Here is a 20,919-nt window from a genome sequence, read left to right as displayed (position 1 = left end):
TTTTTGTCACTATGCTTGTTTTTGCTTCCCCCACTCAGGCTGACTTGATTAATCACACTTATTGGGCTTATATACCTAATCCCCCTTTATTGCAGGTTGTAGAACAGACAGATATAGGACCGGTTGTATCCACTAAAGACTCAGTACATACGCCTCCTCCTTGGAGTTTGGAGGGGCGCTCTCAGACTGAGGAAGAAGGAAGATTAATTAACATTTCTCTAGGCTATCAAGTCCTTCCTTCATGAATGGGCCCAGCAGAATTATGTATTAATGTTAGTCGACAAACGAGGGCTTTCATCCTGCCTCGAAAAAAGAACTTCCATACATTGTTTAGACTGTTTACTGCCCTATCCTCTTATGAGAACCATGTCAATACTACCAAAACTCTAGGAAAAGGACAAAAGTTGGAAGGGATTTACTTATAAGGATTTTAAATATACTCCTGTTTATTGAGATACATGTCAAGCTAAAGCATGGAAATTAACGTTTGTGGCCAGTTACAGCATTTTTGATTGGGGACCCTATGGTATGTGGTTATCTAACTGCTCAGATGATATTAACAGTACTATGTGTGATTATGTTACTCAACTAACATGGAAGATTACCAACAGTTCAATGGAACACTTCCACGACAAAGGACTCCTTGGCTGGCTTTACAGTGGTATGGCACCTCCTCACCCACAAAACAGCCTCACTAAACGAATTGGGCCTGAACAATGGGACATCTGGAAACTTGCTACAAACACTGAAAAACTTGGAACTTGGACTGGATATTTCACAGGGACCAGTCATAGTCATAGTAACTATTCCTTCCATTATAATCATTCATATTTTATACAAGCTTGTGTTCCCCTTCCTTTTGTTATAGCCATAGGAAACTTAAAATTTAATAAGACTTTATGTTCTGAGGCTTATATAGACTGCAAATTGTATACTTGTCTTAATTTCTCTATTTCTCTAAAAAATCCCTTTTGATTCTTTGATCTCGATGTAGTCTGTGGTTGCCAGGAGATCGCCAATAGCCCTGGAAAGAGGGTCCGATGGCAAGACCTGCCTCCCAGTTACTCACTAAATTACTGCAACGAGATGGTTGATTCTTGGCATTTTCGGGTTGATAGCCATTGGCATCACTGCTGCTGTCACAGACATTGCTTTACAAACTTCAAATCAAACACAAAACTTTATTCAAAATTGGACTAAAGATGCTCATACTATATGGGTCACTCAGGTTCAGATAGATGAAAAACTTCAAGATAAAATTCAGGAATTAAAAACAGCCATCCAATGGGCTGGAGATCAATTAATAGATTCACACAAACAAGCATTATTAAATTGATTGGAATTCTACTCAATTTTGTATCACTCCTCTTCGATTCAACCATAGTGCTTACAATTCGGAACAAATCAAATTTCATTTGTAAGATATACATGACAATGCTTCCTCACATGTACAATTGCTGCAAAAGGAAATCCTTGAAACCTTCTCTCAGAGTCTACCCTCTTCCAACAATTTGGAAACCTTAGCTGAACAGCTCGCTGCTCAATTATCTGGGCTAGACCCTCGAAGATGGTTTCAAGGCATTACACATAGTATTGCATCTGGAACTATTAACACTGATAATTATCCTGGTGATTACACATGTAATAAACCAATGCCTTTAATTAAAATTGTTCAAACTAAACAAACTCAATTGGCCAGGGCCTTTTCCACAAAAAGTATCAACAGTCACCCCCAATCATGAAATAATAAAAAAAGGGTGAACTCTCAGGGGACATTCAACTTTAAGGGATCCAATATGTTATTTTCTTCTTCTGTGGGCCATTTCTCAAGGACTCTCTATTCCTTTTCAGTTCCTGGAAAACAGGAAAGAGCAGAGCTGCACGCAGTTCTCAGGACTGAGATCATGAGAAAGGGCACCTGCTTGGATTCCTTTCAGTGACTCCCTTCAGTGAACTTTTACTTAAAGGTAATCTATTCAGTTATGCTCCTCTTACTCAGAATATGGAACGCTTTCTGGGCCTTTGAAGATTATTATTTGCTTGGCTTTGTTTCTGCTCAATTTTTTTACTGCCTTAAAGCTGCCTTGTATGAAGATACATAACCATGCGTTTCTGCAAATAAAGCACCCTTGTCTCACTCGAGACTTGGGTCCCCTGCGTCCCTCTTCTCGTTGACTCCAGTCCCCAGGTCCCAGTCTACAAAGACCGGGACAGCTCTGTCTTCAATTTTCATAAATAAGAGTAACTCTTCTTTAATCATACATACAACAGTTATTTCTATCCAATGGAGAACATGACCCTTTTCCTATGCATTGTTCCTAGCACACCATTGGTCCCTGGTAACTGTCCCTCTCCTCCTACGAAAAGCCCAGTCCTTTTAACATCTTGACTACTCTTCTCAAGGTCAGTTGGTAGAATATTATGTTTTATAACAGGCTGGACTATGTATGGAAAGGCTTCCAGATCCTACTGACCATGATGAGTCATGTCTTAGGTTTACATTATTTTCTGCCCTCCCTGTTCCTAATTCACACACACTACTGAATTTCATAATTCACGCTGTGTGTTTTTCCAGAAAACACGGATCTGAATGAATCGTACCTAATGAAGTTGGCCCCTTCATCTCACTGATTCCTTCCCAGAAACCATCATGAAACACATGTAGCAAATGCGTTTGATCAATGTATTACCAAAGCCAAGCTCTTAGAGCTCACCATGCAACAGGCCAAAAAACTGAGAGATTACTTCTTGGGCAGGGAATATTGACTTTATTCAGAAAGCCAGGAGACCAAAAAGATGCTGGATTACTGTCCCAAAGAATCATCTTTGTGGAGTTAAAATTCGGGTTTCTTTTACACGAAAAGATCTCTATAGCTTCTCTTCAAATATGGACTTATTACAGTTGCTGACTACCTGAACTAAAGTCATCAGAGAATACATAAAGTGAAAAAGGTAAAGATTTGCCACAATCACTGAGTCTGGGAAGTATGGCTCCATTATGTTCCTATCTTGTGACTTTTGGGTAAGATCCTTGTCACACACATTACATTGCTGTGTGTTTTCTACAGGATAAATACTCTGATATTACTGGCAAGATGTGAGCTGTGAGGACAGGGTTTTTTTTTTTCCCACATTTGTGAAACTGGCGAGGAATCTTTCTAGAATGAATTCATGTTCTAAAGACCTGACTAATAAATACATACATATCTGGCTTCTATCCAGTATGAATTTTCTCATGAAGCCTAAGAGGTTGCCACACTCATCACATTTGTATGGTTCTTCAGTAGTATGAATTCTCTGACCAACAGTAGGGTGTGAAGTTTGAACTTTGAATTTTGAACACTTCTACCATATACCACATTCACATAAGTTTCTCTCATGTATGGATTTTCTGATGTTTAGTGAGTGCTGAGACCTGAGTAAAGGATTTTCCACACTCGAAACATTTGAAAGGTTTCTCTATATGTATTCTCCGATGACTTGTAAGGTGTGAATTTCGACTGAAGAACTTGCCACACTCATTACATCTATAAGGTCTCTCTCCAGTATGGATTCTCCAATGAAGGCGAAGATGTGGTTTTTGACCGAAGACTTTTCCACACTCATCACATTTGTAAGGTTTCTCACCAGTATGAACTGTCTGATGACTTAAAAGGGTTGACTTTACACGAAAGGCTTTGCCACACTCATCACATTTGTAAGGTTTCTCTCCAGTATGAAATCTTTTATGACTTATAATCTGTGAAGGCTGACTAAAGTGCTTGCCACACTCATCACATTTGTAAGGTTTCTCTCCTGTATGAACCCTCTGATGACCAGCAAGGGATTCATTTCGGCTGAAGACTTTGTCACATATATCACATTTAAATGATTTCTTTCCTGTATGAATTTTCTCATGTCTCCTGAGGTGTGAGCTGGAAGTAAAGGTCTTGCCACACTCATCACATCTGTAAGGTTTCTCACCAGTATGCACTGTCTGATGACTTAAAAGGACTGACTTTACACGAAAAGCCTTGCCACACTTATCACATTTGTAAGGTTTCTCACCAGTATGAACTGTCTGATGATTTAAAAGTGCTGACTTTACACGAAAAGCCTTGCCACACTCATCACATCTGTAAGGTTTCTCACCAGTATGAACTGTCTGATGACTTAAAAGGATTGACTTTACACGAAAGGCCTTACCACACTCATCACAATTGTAAGGTTTCTCTCCAGTATGAACGGTCTGATGACTTAAAAGGACTGACTTTACCCGATAGGTCTTTCCACACTCATCACATTTGTAAGGTCTCTCTCCAGTATGAAATCTCTTATGCCTTGTGAAATGTGAAGAGTGACTATACTGCTTGCCACACACATTACATCTGTAAGGTTTCTCTCCAGTATGAACCCTCTGATGAACAGCAAGGTATGCATTTTGGCTGAAGACTTTGTCACATATATCACATTTAAATAGTTTCTCTCCTGTATGAATTTTCTGATGTCTCCTGAGCTTTGAGCTGTCAGCAAAGGTTTTGCCGCACTCATTACATTGGCAACTTCTCTTTCTTGCAGGGATAGTCCGATGACTTACAAGGAATGAATTCTGACCAAAGATTTTATCACATACATCACACTTATGTAAGTTTGCTCCTGAGTGGATTATCTGATGTCTAGCAAGGGTGGAGCTATCATTAAAGGTTTTGCCACACTCATTACATTTGTAACATTTCACTTCAGAATGAATTTTCAAATGATGTGCAAGCTGTGAACTTTGATCAAACAATTTGTCACATACTTCACATTTATGTGATTCCTCTCTTATATGGATGGCCTGATGTTTAATGAGGCATGAGCCCTTAAGACAGGCTCTCCCACACTCATCACATTTGTAAGGTTTTTCCCTGTGTGCTTTGAGGTCTTGTGTTATTACTGAAGGATTCATAAAATCATCCCCATATATATTAGAAACACTGGTTTGGACACAAGGAGGACTTCTTTGAAGTGGTGAAAATGACAAACTGTTGTTGACAGACCTCTCAACTTCGTTATATTCAGAAGTTATCCCACCAGTTTGAAGTAACTGCAGTTTATCCTGAAAGTTAAACCCAAGCCTGTTTCCAAACAGCGTGATTCCTGCATCCTTTCTATCATGTGAATCTCTTCCATCAGGCACATTTCCATCAAGGCTTACAGGTGTTCCTTTGTAATTTCTTTTGTCATCTCTCCCCTGACACTCAAAGTCACACATATTTTCCTGAGTTTCCCAAAGATGAAAATGTTTGATTTCATAGCTTTCAGGTCTTCCCAGCATCAATGTTTGGAGTGGCTCTCGTTTATGACTGTTTGCTTTGGGTTGTAAATGCTTGATCACATGTGTAGGAGAGATATCTACAAGATAAAAAGAACCATAGGTGTCCTGCTGACAATGATTCAAAACCAAATGTTTCATGTTCAACATCTATTACACCAAAAGTAATACTTACACCAAGTTATGAAACACAACAATGATGACCTTAAGTCTTTAGAAACACTAAAGGAATAGAATCCTTAACTTAAGAAAGCATGATAACATAAATTCACCATTAAGGTAACCTGGTTTTAAAAACCATATGCCAAACGCACTCACACTGGACAATCTTATGCCCACTCTCAAAAACAGAGTATTTTTCTATGAGGACCTCTAGGAACGTATCAATCGACAGTTGTCTCAAATTGAAAAGAAAAATATTATACTACCATTGTATTCTGCATACTTACTATACATAAATAAATTCTAAACAATATATTATATATTGTAACAGTAAATAATCCAAAACCAAGCTCACCCAATTAATAATTAACTATTCATAATTGGTTGTTTACAATTGAAAACAAATGAGAAAATGAAGAATATGACTAAAACAATTTTTTGGAAACAACATAGTTTTCTAAATCTGCTATAGAACTACATACCCAAAAAGAAAGGCATTTTACAATGTTAACAAGTAGTATGTGTCAGCTGTAGTGCAGAATACACACTAAAGGACCATCATCTGTAAATGACACATAAACTGAGACGTAAAACATTCACCAGTTTTCTAAGAGCCAAGAACCAAAGCAATCCCTGCCTATGTTGTTGTTCAGTTGCTCAGTTGTGTTTGAGTCTTTGCAACCCCGGGGACTGTACCCACTGGACTCCTCTGTCCATGGGATTTCCCAGGCAAAAATAATGGTGTGGGTTGCCATTTCCTTCTCCATGGGATCTTCCTGACTCAGGGATCAAACCTGCATCTTCTGCATTAGCAGGTGAATTCTTGACCACTGAGCCACCAAGGAAGGCTAATCTCTAGCCGTGCACTGTTCTTAATTACCTGGTTTTTGGCACCAAAATGTGATAAATAAAAAGCGAGTGCTTTGTGTACTTATTGACTAGGGCCAAACACAATATTGCTGAAAAATGTTGCAAGTGAAAAGCATACAAGATATAATGTAGTTGAGGTTTGACAGAAAACAAAATTCTGTAAAGTAATTATTCTTCCAATTAAAAAATAAAATTTTAAAAAGATATAATGTAGATAAAGTCATATCATAAAGAACATGACAGAATACAGATATTACCTTTTGTAAACAAAAGTAAATTTTGAGTATTTACTATAAAACATGCACTACTGTAAGCCAACGGACAGCACTCATTTGCTTTAAAAGGCTTCAGGTAAATTAACATGTTTTTCTCTAATCAGAGCAGGAAACACACCTAATTGGCCCACAAAGTGGTAAGAGAACCAGGATATGAATCTGAACATACAGACTGGGAATACTTATTTGTAAACATGACTACCCACCGAAGGAGTAGATTAGAAAATATTAAAAAAACAACAACAACAAGGAACTTAGAAAGAAAATACCAAGGGAGATACAAGACAGAAGTAGTCTGTTTAACTATTATTCACCATCCCATCTCGAAATGGTTTGTGAGTCATCATGGATGCACAGAGTGATTGAGGTCATGTCCTGAGAAACTTGTTCAATAAATGACCAAAGATTATCTTTACAGTGAGAGCATGTAGAAGGTGGAGGGATGCGGTAGGTAAGAACAATGTTTCCACCCGTATCAAGGTACTATGTGAGGAATGGTCAGGACTAACAGAGGGCCTGCGTGGAGCATAGGGTACACAGGCTGATGTCAGATATCAGCTTGGGACTGCATGTGTTTGAGAAAATAACTGAGAGCACAAACTAATATACTGACCTGAAAAGAACAGAACTGGTTCAGGAAGTTTATGGGCATTATACTATGGGTACGGGACAGAAACAAAAGAAATTTTAAGAGTGACTGTGATATATGGAGAAAGCAGGATAATACTATTTACAATGTAAGGTATCCAACTGTGAAATTTGTGAGTTACAATGGAATGCTTATATTCAAGAAAAACACACACAATATTCCAGGACATTGTGTAAGAATCTTATTAGCAGAAATCAGAAGGAACATCCAGGAAAAGGCTATCTAAACCTGGGTTCCTCTGCCAAGGAGGATTAACCTCTCTATTGGACATTTACTTCGCTTCTTCTTCCACACATGTTCATCTCAAGATCGAGGAGTATCAAAGAAAAGGAGGGATTGAAACTGACTCTGGAGGACCTTCCCAGTTACAAAAGCCTTTCTGAGCCTTTTGCATTTGTAGAAAAAGACTTTATTCTCCTAGACTTTCCCTGAGTTCAAAAGAGTAGATTCAAACAGTTTCTAATACATAAAAGGATCATAAACCATGATCAAGTTGGATTTATAGCAGGGATGCAAGATTTCTCGATAAAATTCAAGTGCCACTTATGATAAAAACCTTCAGAAAGTCAGCACAGATGGACCCTACCTCAACATAATTAAGACTGTATATGTCAAACACACAGCTAACATCATACTCAACAGGGAAAAACTGAAAGCACTCCCCTTAACAACATGAATAAGACAAGAATGTTCACTATTTCCACTTGTATTAAACATATTTTTGGAAGTCCTAGCCACAACAATCAGAAAAGAAAAAGAAATAAAAGGAACTGAAATTTAGAAAAATAAAAAAGAAGTAAAACTGTCACTCTGATGCTACACACAGAAAATCCTGAAGATGCCACCAGATGACTATTAGACCTCATCAATGAACACAGTAAACTTCTTGGACACTAAATATAGAGAAAACTGCTGCATTTCTATACACTGATAATGATAAATCAGAAAGTGAAATTAGTCAAACAATCCCATTCACCATCTCATAGAAAACAATAAAATTCTAAGCAATAAACCTATCTAAAAAGTCAAAAGAACTGTACTCATTAAACTGTAAGAAGCTGATGACTGATACCAAAGATGACACAAACAGATGGAAATGTATACCATGTTCTTGGACTGAAAGAAGTAACACTGTCAAAATGACCATACTATCCAAGGCAATCTACATATTCACTGCAACCCTTATCAAATTAACAATGACATATTACATAAAACAAAGAAAAATTTAATTTGCACCAAAATATAAAACACTCTGGTATCTAAAACAATCTTGAGAAGGCAGAACAGAGCTGGAGGAATGATGTTCCCTGACTCACACTAAACCACCAACTTACAGTCATCACAGTAATATGTTAACGGCACAAAACAGAATACAGATCGCTGGAACAGGATAGAAAACCCATAAATAAACCAATTTACTTATAGTCAATTATTCTATAACAAAGGAGGAAAGAATATTGAATGAAGAAGTCTCTTTAATAAGTGATGCTGGGATAAATGGATAGTTACATGAAAAAGAATGAAATTACAACATTCTCTAACACCACATACAAAAATAAACTCAAAATGTATTAAACATCTAAATGCAAGACCAGATACTATTAAATTCATAGTGGAAAAAAATGCAAAACATTGACATAAATCTCAGCAGTTTTTTTGGATCTATCTCTTAGAGTCATGGTAATAAAAGCAAAATCAAACAAATGAGATCTAATGAAATTTAAAACCTTTTTGCAAAGCAAAGGAAACCAAAAAAAGAACAAAAATACAACTTTTGGACTAGGAGACTATATATGTAAATGATGCTACCTATACGGGATTTATTTCCAAATATACAAACAGTTCATACAGCTTAATATCAAAACAAACAAACAAACAAATAACCCAATCAAAAACTGGGCAGAAGATCAAAACAGATATTTCTTCAAAGGAGACAAACAGATGGCCAACAGTCACCTGAAACGATGTTCGACGCCTCTACTTATCAGAGAAATGCAAATCAAAATCACCTCACAGTGGTCACAATAACAACGATCAAAAAGTCTACAAACAGTAAATGCTTGAGAGGGTGTGGAGAAAAAAGAACCCTCCTACACTGTTGGAAGGAACATAAATTGGTACTGCCACTTTGGAGAATAGCATGGAGGTTCCATAAAGAACTAAAAATAGAGCTATCACATGAACCAGCAATTCCAATCCTGGGCATATATCCAGAAAGGATGAAAACTAATTCAAAATGATACATGCACCCCAATGTTTTTAGCAGCACTGTTCATACCAGACAAAACATGGCAGCAACCTAAATGTTCACTGACAGACAAAGGGATAAAGAATATGTGTTACATATATACAAGGGAATACTGTGAAGTGAAAGTAGCTCAGCCGTGTCCAACTCTTTAAGACCCCATGGCCTGCAGCCCACCAGACTCCCCTGTCCATGAAATACTCTAGGCAAGAACACTGGAGTGGGTTGCCACCTCCACAGCATAAAACTCAATGAACTAACGCCTTTTGCAGCAATATAGACTGAGGGAGTATTCTAAGTGAAATCAGACACAGAAAGACAAATATCATAGGATAGTATATCTTGAACTGAAATAAATGATATGAATGAACTTATTCACAAAATAAACTCACCAGCATAAAAAACAAACTTATGCTTACCAAAGGGGATAGTGCAGGATGGTGGCGGGGGCAGGAAAGAGAGAGATAAATTAGGAATCTGAATATATACAAACTAATATATATACAAAACAGATAAACAACAAGAACCTACGATATAGCTCAGGGAACTATATTAAGTATCTTGTAAATTGCCGTGTAACTGAAAAACAACACTGTAAATTAACTATACCTAAACAGTGGAGAAGGAAAAGGCAACCCACTCCAGTGTTCTTGCCTGGAGAATCCCAGGGACAGACGAGCCTGCTGGGCTGCCGTCTGTAACGTCGCACAGAGTCAGACACAACTGAAGCGACTTAGCATGCATGCATGCATGCATTGGAGAAGGAAATGGAAACCCACTCCAGGGTTCTTGCCTGGAGAATCCCAGGGACAGAGGAGCCTGGTGGGCTGCCATCTGTGGGGTCACAGAGTCAGACACGACTGACTCGACTTAGCAGCAGCAGCAGCAGCAGCATACTTAAAAAGAATGGTTAAAACAAAAACAAAAACAGAAACACCTCTTGCGGAGATGTTCAAACGATGTTTCACAAGGGTGTAAAAGCTACTAAACGGGGGAAGCAGTCTATGAAACAAGACATGTTGACAAAACTGAATACCCACCAGCAAAACAATTTACTTGGAACATTATCTCACACTAAAGACAAAAGTGAACTCAACATGGTTCAAAGACCTAAACCTAAGTCCCAAATGTATAAAACCCCTAGAAGTAAATGTGCAGGAAATGTTATTGGAAACTGGACCCACAAATGATTTACCAGATATAACACCAAAAGCACAGGCCACAAAATAAAACCAGATATTAATAAAGTGAACTATATCAAAATTATAAACTACTGTCTATTAAAGTGCAGTGAGTTTGAAAAGACAATCAACAGTAAAAGAGAAAATATGTGGAAATCATATATCTCATAGTAAATGAGTACAAAGAATATACAAAGAATTTTAAGAGGGCCTGATCACCAGTTCCACTGTGGGACCATTCCCCAATCAACCATCCAACGCATTGCAAATACAAAACAGAAACACTAAGAGTAGCAAAAAAATTTGAACTCAATGATAAAATAAAAAAATAATTACAATGCACAGAACAACAGTGCAGCCAATAGCTTCATAGATATGAGAATGTGAACTGGGACAAAGTTGTCCTGGGATAAATTCCCATACCATTTACAGAGGATAAAATATATCCTCCTTAATATACATGAACAAGAGTCATGGTGCCTTTGTCAGAGTCTCCAAAGCCAGAAAATAACCTGGAAAGATGCATCAGGCTCTCGTGATACTTTCTCTCTCATAATCCTGTAAGATACTGACTACTCTACTGGATAGCTTCAAGTGGTGATTTTGAACAGAGCAAGAAAATAATATTAATAGTGTCTCCATCACAGTTTTCTGTTACCTAGGAAATCCACTCCACAGAGACTCACCAGAGGCGGCCAATTAAACATAGGTGGATTATCACAGCAAGGAAACCAGATAAAATTTCAGACCCTCACGAATATATTTCAAAGAAATTTAAGAAGTAAAATGATACAAAGTAAGCAGAATGTAACACTGGGAACAGTTGACAATCCCAGACTGGCTAGAGCAGTACAAGAGTAAAACTAATAAAACAGGAAGGTCAGACATTACAGGATCTTGAGATGGGACCATGTGCTCGACCTACAGATGGCAAGCTAAGAGCCCGCGAGATTCACATATGCTCCCCTTGTAGGATCTAGCATCAAAAAGACGATCTCTCTACCCACTCTTCTTACATCTTCCTAAGTAACAAACACAGAGGAGCCAATCAACCAGCATGTCCCACTCCTAAAAAGAAAGAAACCGCCCTCTTGAGATACTTTTTCTTTATACATTGTATCTTTGGCTATTTTTACATCACTCTCCACTGTCCAGAGCTTTTCTCCTGCTCCAATGTGGAGATAATATTCAGCTTAGAAACAGAAATTCTGAGACTCCCTTGGTGATCCTGTGCTTAAGACTCTGCACTTCCAATGCAGGAGGTGCAGGTTTGATCCTTAGTCAGGGAACTAAGATCCCACATGCAGAATGGTGCAGCCAAAAAAAGTAAACAAATAAGCAAAACAACAAGAAATGGATATTCAGGGTAATCAGAAAAAAGAAATCTAAAGTGCTGTGCATTTTTCTAAACACTGAGCCAAAGGTCAAAGGTAGAAAATAGGAAATCGGGTTTTTTAGTGTTTTCTTTTAACATTTGCCAGTGAGCTTTGTACATAATTAAGCTCTGGGACAACCTCACATGTGACATGAGACAGACACAGCATCTGAAGAGGGTCAGTTTAACCTTGTGAAGCTGTGTCATACCCGAGTCACCAGAACTCTCAGATGAAAGACATCAGGGCCTCCCAAGGGGCACACAGGCAAAATGCAGATACCCAAGGGCAGCTCTGGAAGCAAGTCATCCTCACCCACAGACAGCAGGTTCCTGTAGGTCTCCAGCATCACATCCCTGTACAAGGCTCTCTGAGCAGGGTCCAGGAATTCCCACTCCTCCTGAGTGAATTCAATGGCCACATCCTCAGAGGTTAGTTGTTCCTGTAATGAAACCAAGTGTCACCAAAAGGGCCATGAAAAGTTCTCATTTTCATGCAAAAAAGAAAGGGTAATAAGGGGTAAGAATGGACTTGGTTGAAGTATGTGTTCTAACAGATCCATGCAGGGGTATCTGGAGAAAATATGGATCTCTGATTTTAATTTCTTATGCTTTTTCATAAGACCTCATGCGATCCTCCAATTAATATGGATTTTTCATCATTGTTCAAAATCCATGAACTATATATAAATAAAACTCAACACTGTATTGGCTATACAGAAGTGTCACATATTACGTTCTACCCAGTGAGTGCAATTCATTATCTAGATGAGGTACACCATGAGTGGTGTCTTCAGAGATGATGAAGTCCACAGAACTTTTAATGGAAAGGTCAAAATTTTCAGTTATAACGTTGAAAACAGCAGCAAGGAACAAAAGTGTCTGAAGGCTTCCTGTTGCTCTAAATTACTGTAGTATTACTCTAAACATTAAAAAAGTACTTTACAGGAAAGAACCTGTCATCAATATAATAGCTCATTGAAGAACAATCTGCTCCCACCTTACAGAAGAAAAACCGTGTCACGACATGCTGAGAAACTCGACTCAGATCAAAAGGTTAGAAATGTTACACGAAGCACGTGAACTCCGAGACGGGCTCAGCAACTGAAGCTTAAGCATCTAACAGTTAAGTAATATGGAGAACATTAAAAGTCCTTTGACACAGGGCTCCTAAAGAAAACTTGAAAGAAGTCCAAGGTGAGCCTCCTCCCTGCCCCTCTGGCTTCTCTGCAGGGGGAGCAGCTCTCAGGCCTCGGGCCTTCATCCCCTGAAAATGGACGCCTGCGCCGAATTCGTCTCCACCCCGTCCCTGATCGGGAGAACCTGCCTGCTGAGTGATCACTGTCCGCGGTGGTGAAGGACCGGAGACACTGACCGATGAGAGCCACAGCAGCGTGGCAGCCCCGGGTCCCTGGACCATCTCACTCATTCCTAGCCGCAGCTTCCAAACCAGCGCCATTTCAAGGGACTTTGACACAGAAGCCAAGTGCCCTGGAGCTGGAGCGGCCAGAGCAGGGGAGGCTGGGTCCAGGGCTGGAGGTGGGACCGTGGGCGGGAGCGTCATCACTGCTACCCAGGAACCCTTCTCTGAAACAGCAGCTCGTCTGCGCCCTGGGCTTGGCCCTCTCAAAGGCCATGGGGCTCTTTGGCCTGATGGTGGTCTAGCTCATCTTCCTCACGACGTGAAGGAGCTGCTTCCACCTCCCACAGTTCTTTCTCCTGTGTCTGCCCTGTGTGTTCCCTTTCCTGTAACTCCCCAGGCAGCCTGGGGACAGTGGTGGGCTCAGGGTTTGACAGAAGGAAAGCAAATAAATATTGTATTAATGTGAAAAAAAAAGTCCAAGGTGAACAAATGTGGAATGGCAAGAAAGGTCATTATAGACGTGGATACAGAAACACAACTGTTAGCAACTTACTACTTAAAACACTAACAGGATTGTTTAGAAAATTTCAAGGCCACAGATTATACTGATAACATAATTTCAACTGAACAAAAAGGTAATATGCAGTTTTTAAATCATGATGTCTTCTATCTAAACCACAGACTTGCACATGCATGCATATATATCTATAAAAAAATTAACTGAAATGAGAGGATTCGTCTCTTGATGAATTTTGGACAATTTTATATCATCCTTTTATTCACATGTATTTCAGCATCTTCCAGATGATAAAAATGTATACTTTGTACTCAGTTTAGTTTGTCAACAGGATTCTATACTAGGCTACCAAAAGAAAACTGGTAAAAAATTTTAAGAAAAGAGAATACTTGAACTCAATTTATAATAAAATTACCATATACAAAAATACAAATACAATTTTATTCATTTAAATTTACATAGCAAGGTATTAATAGAAGCCAAAGACTTTCTTTCTTTTTTTTTCCATTAATAAAACAGTGATTTGAAATTAGAAGGGTCGTTAGATTATGATAAAAAAAATTATCACAAGAGTAAAGTAAAAAAACTTCTTGGAGAATAAAAATCATGGCACAAAGAATATGGAAAAAAATATAGTTATTAAGCAAGACTATCTCAAGAAACATCAGGATGGGAAGGAAACATTCAATACATTCCTTCTGAAATTACAGTGGCATGAAAGGAGCTGTCCATGGTGCCTGTCTTTCACCAGGATAGGATGCGCATGAGCAGGGGCCACTAGAAGAAGTAACAGGAGGAAAAACACAGGGCAAGAGACATAGAGTTTGTCAGAGAGTTGAAACAGGTAGTACTCACTAACCTAAGGACATGGAAAGCTGAAAAGTGAAAGGATGGGAAAACATAGTCCATCCTAAGGAGAGCAGGGGAGACTTATATCAGACAAAATAAACTGAAGAAAAAACAAGTGCAATGAGATAAATATTGTATCATGATAAAATGGTCAATTTACCAAAAAGCTGTAACAAGTAAATATATATATACATCTAACATTAGATATCTCAGAAAAATGAAGCAAACATTAAGGGAAAGGAAGACAGAAATAGTGGCACAGGAATAGTACAAGATTTCAACGCTCCAGTTGAACAGGCATGTACAGATCACAGGGCCCAACAAAAGTATGAAAACACATGCATCTCAAGGACACATAAAACATTCTCTATGAGAGACCACATGTTAGCTCAAAATTAACAATTTTAAGAGACTGACACTATAAAAGTGTCTTCCCTAACAACAATGAAATAAACACAAGTAAAAAAGAAAATTCCCTAAATGTGGACATTAAACAACTTACTCTTACACTACCAATGGGTCTAAGAAAATATCACATGGAAAATCTTAAATAGATGGATGAAAACGAAAAGACAACAGTACAAAATTTATAACACACAAAGAAGACTACTAAAAGGAAAGTCTGACTGTTAAATGCTTACAGTAGAAAAGAGAAAAGATCTTAAATCTGAAATCTATTTTTAGACCTCCAGGAAGCAGAAAATGGGAAACAAACTAAACAGAGGTTTAGCAGAAGGAAATAGGTAAATAACGAAGATTAAACCAGAGATAAACTAGAAAATAGAAAAACGTAAACATCAACAAACTAAGAGTTGATGTTTTGAAAAACCTGGATAGGAAAACCTCCACCTAGACTAAGGAAAAGAGAAAAAAAGATTCAAACAACTAAAAACAGATATGAAACAGGAGTGATTAGAACTGAGGTCAAAGAAAGTTTCTAAAGATAAGGAAGTACTATGACCAATATTGTCTATAAATGACAGAATATAGGAGATATTGGCAAATTCTCAGAAACATACAATCTATTTCACTTATTAAGAAATTAAAAAATGGAGACTGCTGAAACTGAAAGTGTTAGCCACTCAGTCGGTTCTGACACTTTGTGACCTCATGGACTGTAGCCCACAAGGCTCCTCTGTCCATGGAATTTCTCCAGACAACAATACTGGACCATTCCTTTCTCCAGGGAATCTTCCAACCCAGGGATAGAACCTGGGTTTCCTGCACTGCAGGCAGATTCTTTATGATTTGAGTCACTAGGGAAGCCCATTATAACTAGAGAGATTTAAAAAGTAGTCACAAACATCTAAGACAAATACAGGACCAAATTCTACCAAACATTTACAAAAGAATTACCACTAATCCTGCTAATTCTATGGAGCAAGCATGATTCTAATAGTTTGCTGATCTCCCAAAGACACAAGAAAGGAAAACTAGAAACCAATACCCCTGACGAATACTCATGCAAAATTAAAATACTTGCAAACCAACTTGAACACGTATTAAAAAGATCTGGAGATACAGACAGAGAGAACAGACGGAGAGGGGAGGGGAGGAAGGAGAGGGTGAGATGTATGGAGAGAGTAACTTGGAAACTTACATCACCATATGTAAAGTAGAGAGGCAATGGGAATTTGCTGAATGACTCACGGAGCTCCAACAGGGGCTCTCTAACAACCTACAGGGGCGGGATAGGGAGGAAGTTGGGAGGGAGTGGACATATGTATACCTGTGGCTGATTCATGTTGGTATTTGGCAGAAAACAACAACCTCTGTAAAGCAATTATCCTTCACTTAAAATAATTTAAATAAATAAATAAAAAGATCTGACACCATGACCAAGTGGATTTTATTCACATAAGGCGAGAAGTCAACATACAAAAATCAATTAATATGACACAATACATTAACAGAATAAAGGGGAAAAAAACAGGATCATCTCCATGCAGAAAACACAATTTGACAAAAATCTGACAACCTTTCAAGATGGAACACTCAACAAGCTACAAACAATAAAGTATAGCAACATCAACATAAGAAATGCCATTATGAAAAGAGCACAGCAATGGGGAAAGAATGAAAGCTTTCCTCTGAGGTCCAGACGGCAAGGATGTACACTCTGCACTACAGTTCAACATAAGCAAATTGAAAAAGAAGTAAATTTATCTTCTTTCCCAAAAGACAAAGTTTCATAGGCAAAAAACATAAAGATTACAAAAGAAACATGCTGTATCAAAAAAGATTCTTTAATAACCACACAAAGGATCAATCAACCAATTAACTCATTATCAAAACTGCCATGGAAATCTATGTAGAAGCAGAATAAAACATGGTGAAAGTCACAGAACTCTTCAAAGAGCAAACAGCAACACTCCTGAAGAAGGAAGATGGAGGTCTTTCCATTTCAAAACCTCTTACAAGGTAAGCAAGGTGATGTGGTGCTGGTATACAAACAGACAAATAAACCAACTGAACAGAACACAGTACTCAGAAATAATTCTTTGTGTATATGTAAGGTATATTCACAAGGATGTCAAGATACACAAAAGGGAAAGGACAGTCTCAATTGATCTGATTCCCAGATTTTACCAGCTATTGTGCATATTAATACCTGACTTCCATGGGCAGTTTCCTTACCCTGGTTGACAGAGCAGACAGCACATCCAGAGGGGCCCTAAGCAATCCCTGCTGCCCAACAGCACTGAGACCCCATCTCCAAGCCATGGGTGAGAAGCCCTGCCCAGGACGGTGCCCAGGGGAGCCTCCTCACAAGGGCCAGGTCACCGGGTCATGGGGAGATGGGATCTAAGTGGAGACGACAGGCCCTGCGGGAAGGGCCCGGGTGAGTGTGCGTGTACAGGAGTCAGACAGGACACTCCAGAGTCAGACACGATTAGCGAGTCCAGAGAAGGGCATTTCAGGAAGGACAGGCTGAATATGACCTCACCTGAGAAAGAGCCATGCCTGACTCCTTTTCTTTCCTCTTCCTCAACTTCAGGGCTTCCTCAGGCAACACAAGTCTTCAGAGGTCTATCATGAAAGTGAAAACATGCTGTTTAATGCTTAGAGTCAACACATCCCCTTCCTGAGCCCCAACCACACACACAGGGAAGCCCTCACCATGAGGGACACATAGTCCCCTGTGGCCACTGTCTCAGGAGGGACGCAGGACAGGCAACTCCCACAGAGAGACCAACACAGGACTTTCCCACACGTTCCCTGGGATCACACTCCCCTCCTGGTGAGGACTCAGCACACAGCAGCTGAGGGCACCTCCGCTGACCAGGCATTCTCCTTCAGGTCACACCGAAGGCCCTGATCCATCCCCACTCAGAACAGAGCACCCCCTCCTCAGCCCAGATCTCAGCCCTCAGGAATGAGAGGACTCACAGTCCTGATGCTCAGTGAGGGATCCAGACTGGAATGAACTGGGGCATCTTAAACATTCTCGAGCTGTGGACCAACACAAACTACCTGAACGGGAATCTCTGGTCAGAGGGTACAAGACATGGGTATGCAAAATGCCTCATCAATGAAATGAGAAGCCTGGACTGAGCACCATTCAGAGGAGAAAAGCAGCCACCAACTCTCCTTTTCTTTCCCAGCCTTACTAAGGTGTAACTAACAAAAATGCTATAAACGTACTGTGTACAAAGTGATCATATGATAGATTCATACACTGAATAATTATCATAGTCGAGTAAGTTACACTTCCAGCTGAGTTCACTGTATTATATCTCTCTGGGTGAATTTCAACTATATAGAAACACTACAGGCAGCATGCAGTACCTCAGATCCCCAGAACTTACTTAGTTTACAACTGAAAATCTCTACTCTTTGACTAACAGTGCCCCATTTCCCCCTCCACCCAGCTCCTGGTAACAGCCTTATTACTCGATGGCTCTATGAGTTTGACAATTCTAGTTTCCACATACAGTATCTGTCCTTCTTCATCAGGCTTATTTAAGTTGGCATAATATTCCATAGGTTCATTCATTTTGGCATAAATGTAGGACCCTTGATTTTTATATTTATATATAGAGAAAAAATAGTTCATGAATATACAGTATATAATAAATATTTCTAGGTAACACACTTTTGTTACCTATTCTTTTGTCAAGAGACATCTGGCCTGTGTCTATGCCTTGGCTACTGCAAAACAAGTCACACTTGTGGGACTGAGGACATATCCCTGAAAAACTGATCGCTTTTCCTTTGGATATCTGTCAGAAATGGGTTTGACAGACTGTAGGTCTTTCTATGTGAATTTCTTAAGGAACTTCCATGTTCTTTTCCAACACAGCAGTACCATTTACATTATCACCAACAGTGCAGGTAAGATTCCGTGTGTTCTGTACTGTGCCTGTGTGTGTGCTTATTTTGGGAGGGACAGGAGTGGATAACACAGAAGCCAGCACTGGCCTGGCAGCAAGAGAATTACAGCTGTATCTTCTAGAGGATGAACCTCCGGGCTGCAGATCACTGTGGCATCGCTGCCCTCTCATTTATCAGAGCCATCTTCCCCTATGTCACAAGACTTTATGACTCTTCTCAGGTTGGGCCCAGAGAGCCCTACCGAGCAGGACCACCTTATAACAAGCATTCTGAGATCTTAACTTTAGTACTCCTAATTTCCCAGTGGGACTCTAACAAACTTATAAACTTTCATGGTCTCCAACAGAGTGTTCACAGAGCCCATAATGAACCTCGAATCCTCTTATACCGACACAAAGCATTCCAAGCCCTAATAACTCATGCATGAGACAAAAGACAAAAGAGGACACCCAAGGATCCACAGACACAAGACACCATATTTTCATTTACAGTGAGTGATCCAGGTCAAACACCGAAATCTCCAAAGACTGTGAAAAAGAGGGATAATTCCAATGATGCACAGGGCCCAGTGAGACCTCAGCATCTTCCATGGAAACACTCCAGGTTCTCTTGGCATCTTTCCAAATGCACATGAAACTTTCTTCACCAGCAATCCCAAGTACACAGTGATACCAAACTTGATGCAAAGAATGACCTGAGATGTTCCCGGTTACTCTATGGTGCCTGCCTGCTAAGAGAGCCAACAAAAGCCAGCGAGTGGAGTGGATGATGGGGGCACCTGCTAGAACCAGCCCAAGCCCAAGGCTCCCAGCCTCCTGCACCCACAGGTGCCTGTGGGATCAACCCAGGCCACAGTTCTAACAGTGGAATAGACTTCTCTGGGCCCAATTCCATGTCTTTCATTGTTGCTCACGTGTGGTCATGAGTTGTCCAATCAAACCTGTGCAGGCAAATCTCAGCCTCAGTATTGCTGTCCCAGGGAATATGAGCTAAAGCATTAGAACAGCTCAAACCATTCCATGTCGGTTCTCCAACAAACCCACTTCCAGGTTCTGCAGCCTGAACTGAGACATTCTTTTCCAACAGATCCACACACCCCTTGTCCCTGTAACTACACTTGGGATGGGCGCACGCTCCATTCACTGGGCTCACCTGGATGCCGCCAAGAACTGCCACAGGCCTCCTGCAGACCCCACCAGGCTCCCTCCGCTTTCCCCATTTGTCCACCTCTCCTCCCTGCATGACTGGACTAAGCAAGACTAAAGCGCACATGGGTTTCTTGGCAAATGGGATCACAAGAGGAGTGCACACCAGCTACCACCCAAATGACATTGCACATTCAGTATGAAAATCAAGAAACTGGCCCTCCTGGGAAAGTCTGCCACCACCTGGGGACATTATGGAGTCCACGTACAAAGAAAGGGATTTGAGATGAGGAAATCTCAATTCAAGGGTCTCCAGGTCTATCTCCTATTCTCTCCATCCACACCTACTTTGAAGATATTCTAGCTCTTGGGGGGCAGGGCGGGGGCAACATCTCCTTCCTGCCCCGTTAGGTTTTGGATTTCTGCTCATCCTCAGCGCTCTGAAATCACAATCGCTGACACTGAGCACATGAACTCCTAGATGGCAACGCTGCTGTCCATGATGGTGACTGGTCCCTGGATGGACAGAGCTTAGATCTGGGGGCTACAGAGGACTAAACACAGCAGACTAAACATGGGGATATCTTAGCCCAATACTTGAGGACACCAGTTCTGTAGGGCTTTTCAAGACTTCCTATATTTCTTGGCTCTTCTTTTGAGTAA

At 39.9% G+C, this 20,919-nt stretch overlaps 1 protein-coding gene and 1 pseudogene across 2 annotated transcripts in view; one reads left to right on the top strand and one right to left on the bottom strand.

The window, feature by feature from the left end:
• Positions 1–2,745: 2,745 nt before the first annotated feature.
• LOC133054765 (zinc finger protein 347-like) overlaps positions 2,746–20,919 on the bottom strand; it is a 34,751-nt gene continuing 16,577 nt past the window's right edge. For both annotated transcript variants that reach the window (XM_061140071.1, XM_061140072.1), the window contains 3 exons: positions 17,724–17,806; positions 12,364–12,490; positions 2,746–5,373 (listed from right to left, as the gene is read on the bottom strand). In XM_061140071.1, coding sequence (XP_060996054.1) covers positions 3,377–5,373; positions 12,364–12,490; positions 17,724–17,738 — 2,139 coding nt within the window. In that variant the 5' untranslated portion in view covers positions 17,739–17,806 and the 3' untranslated portion in view covers positions 2,746–3,376. The remainder of the gene's footprint in view (positions 5,374–12,363; positions 12,491–17,723; positions 17,807–20,919) is intronic.
• LOC133052366 (ATP synthase F(0) complex subunit C2, mitochondrial-like) lies at positions 13,315–13,712 on the top strand (annotated as a pseudogene).

This window comes from Dama dama, chromosome 4 (genome assembly GCF_033118175.1).
Source record: "Dama dama isolate Ldn47 chromosome 4, ASM3311817v1, whole genome shotgun sequence".
NCBI classification, from domain to species: Eukaryota; Metazoa; Chordata; class Mammalia; order Artiodactyla; family Cervidae; genus Dama; species Dama dama.
The sequence above is the reverse complement of the archived record's forward strand: the minus strand, read 5'-3'. Positions and strand labels throughout refer to the sequence as shown.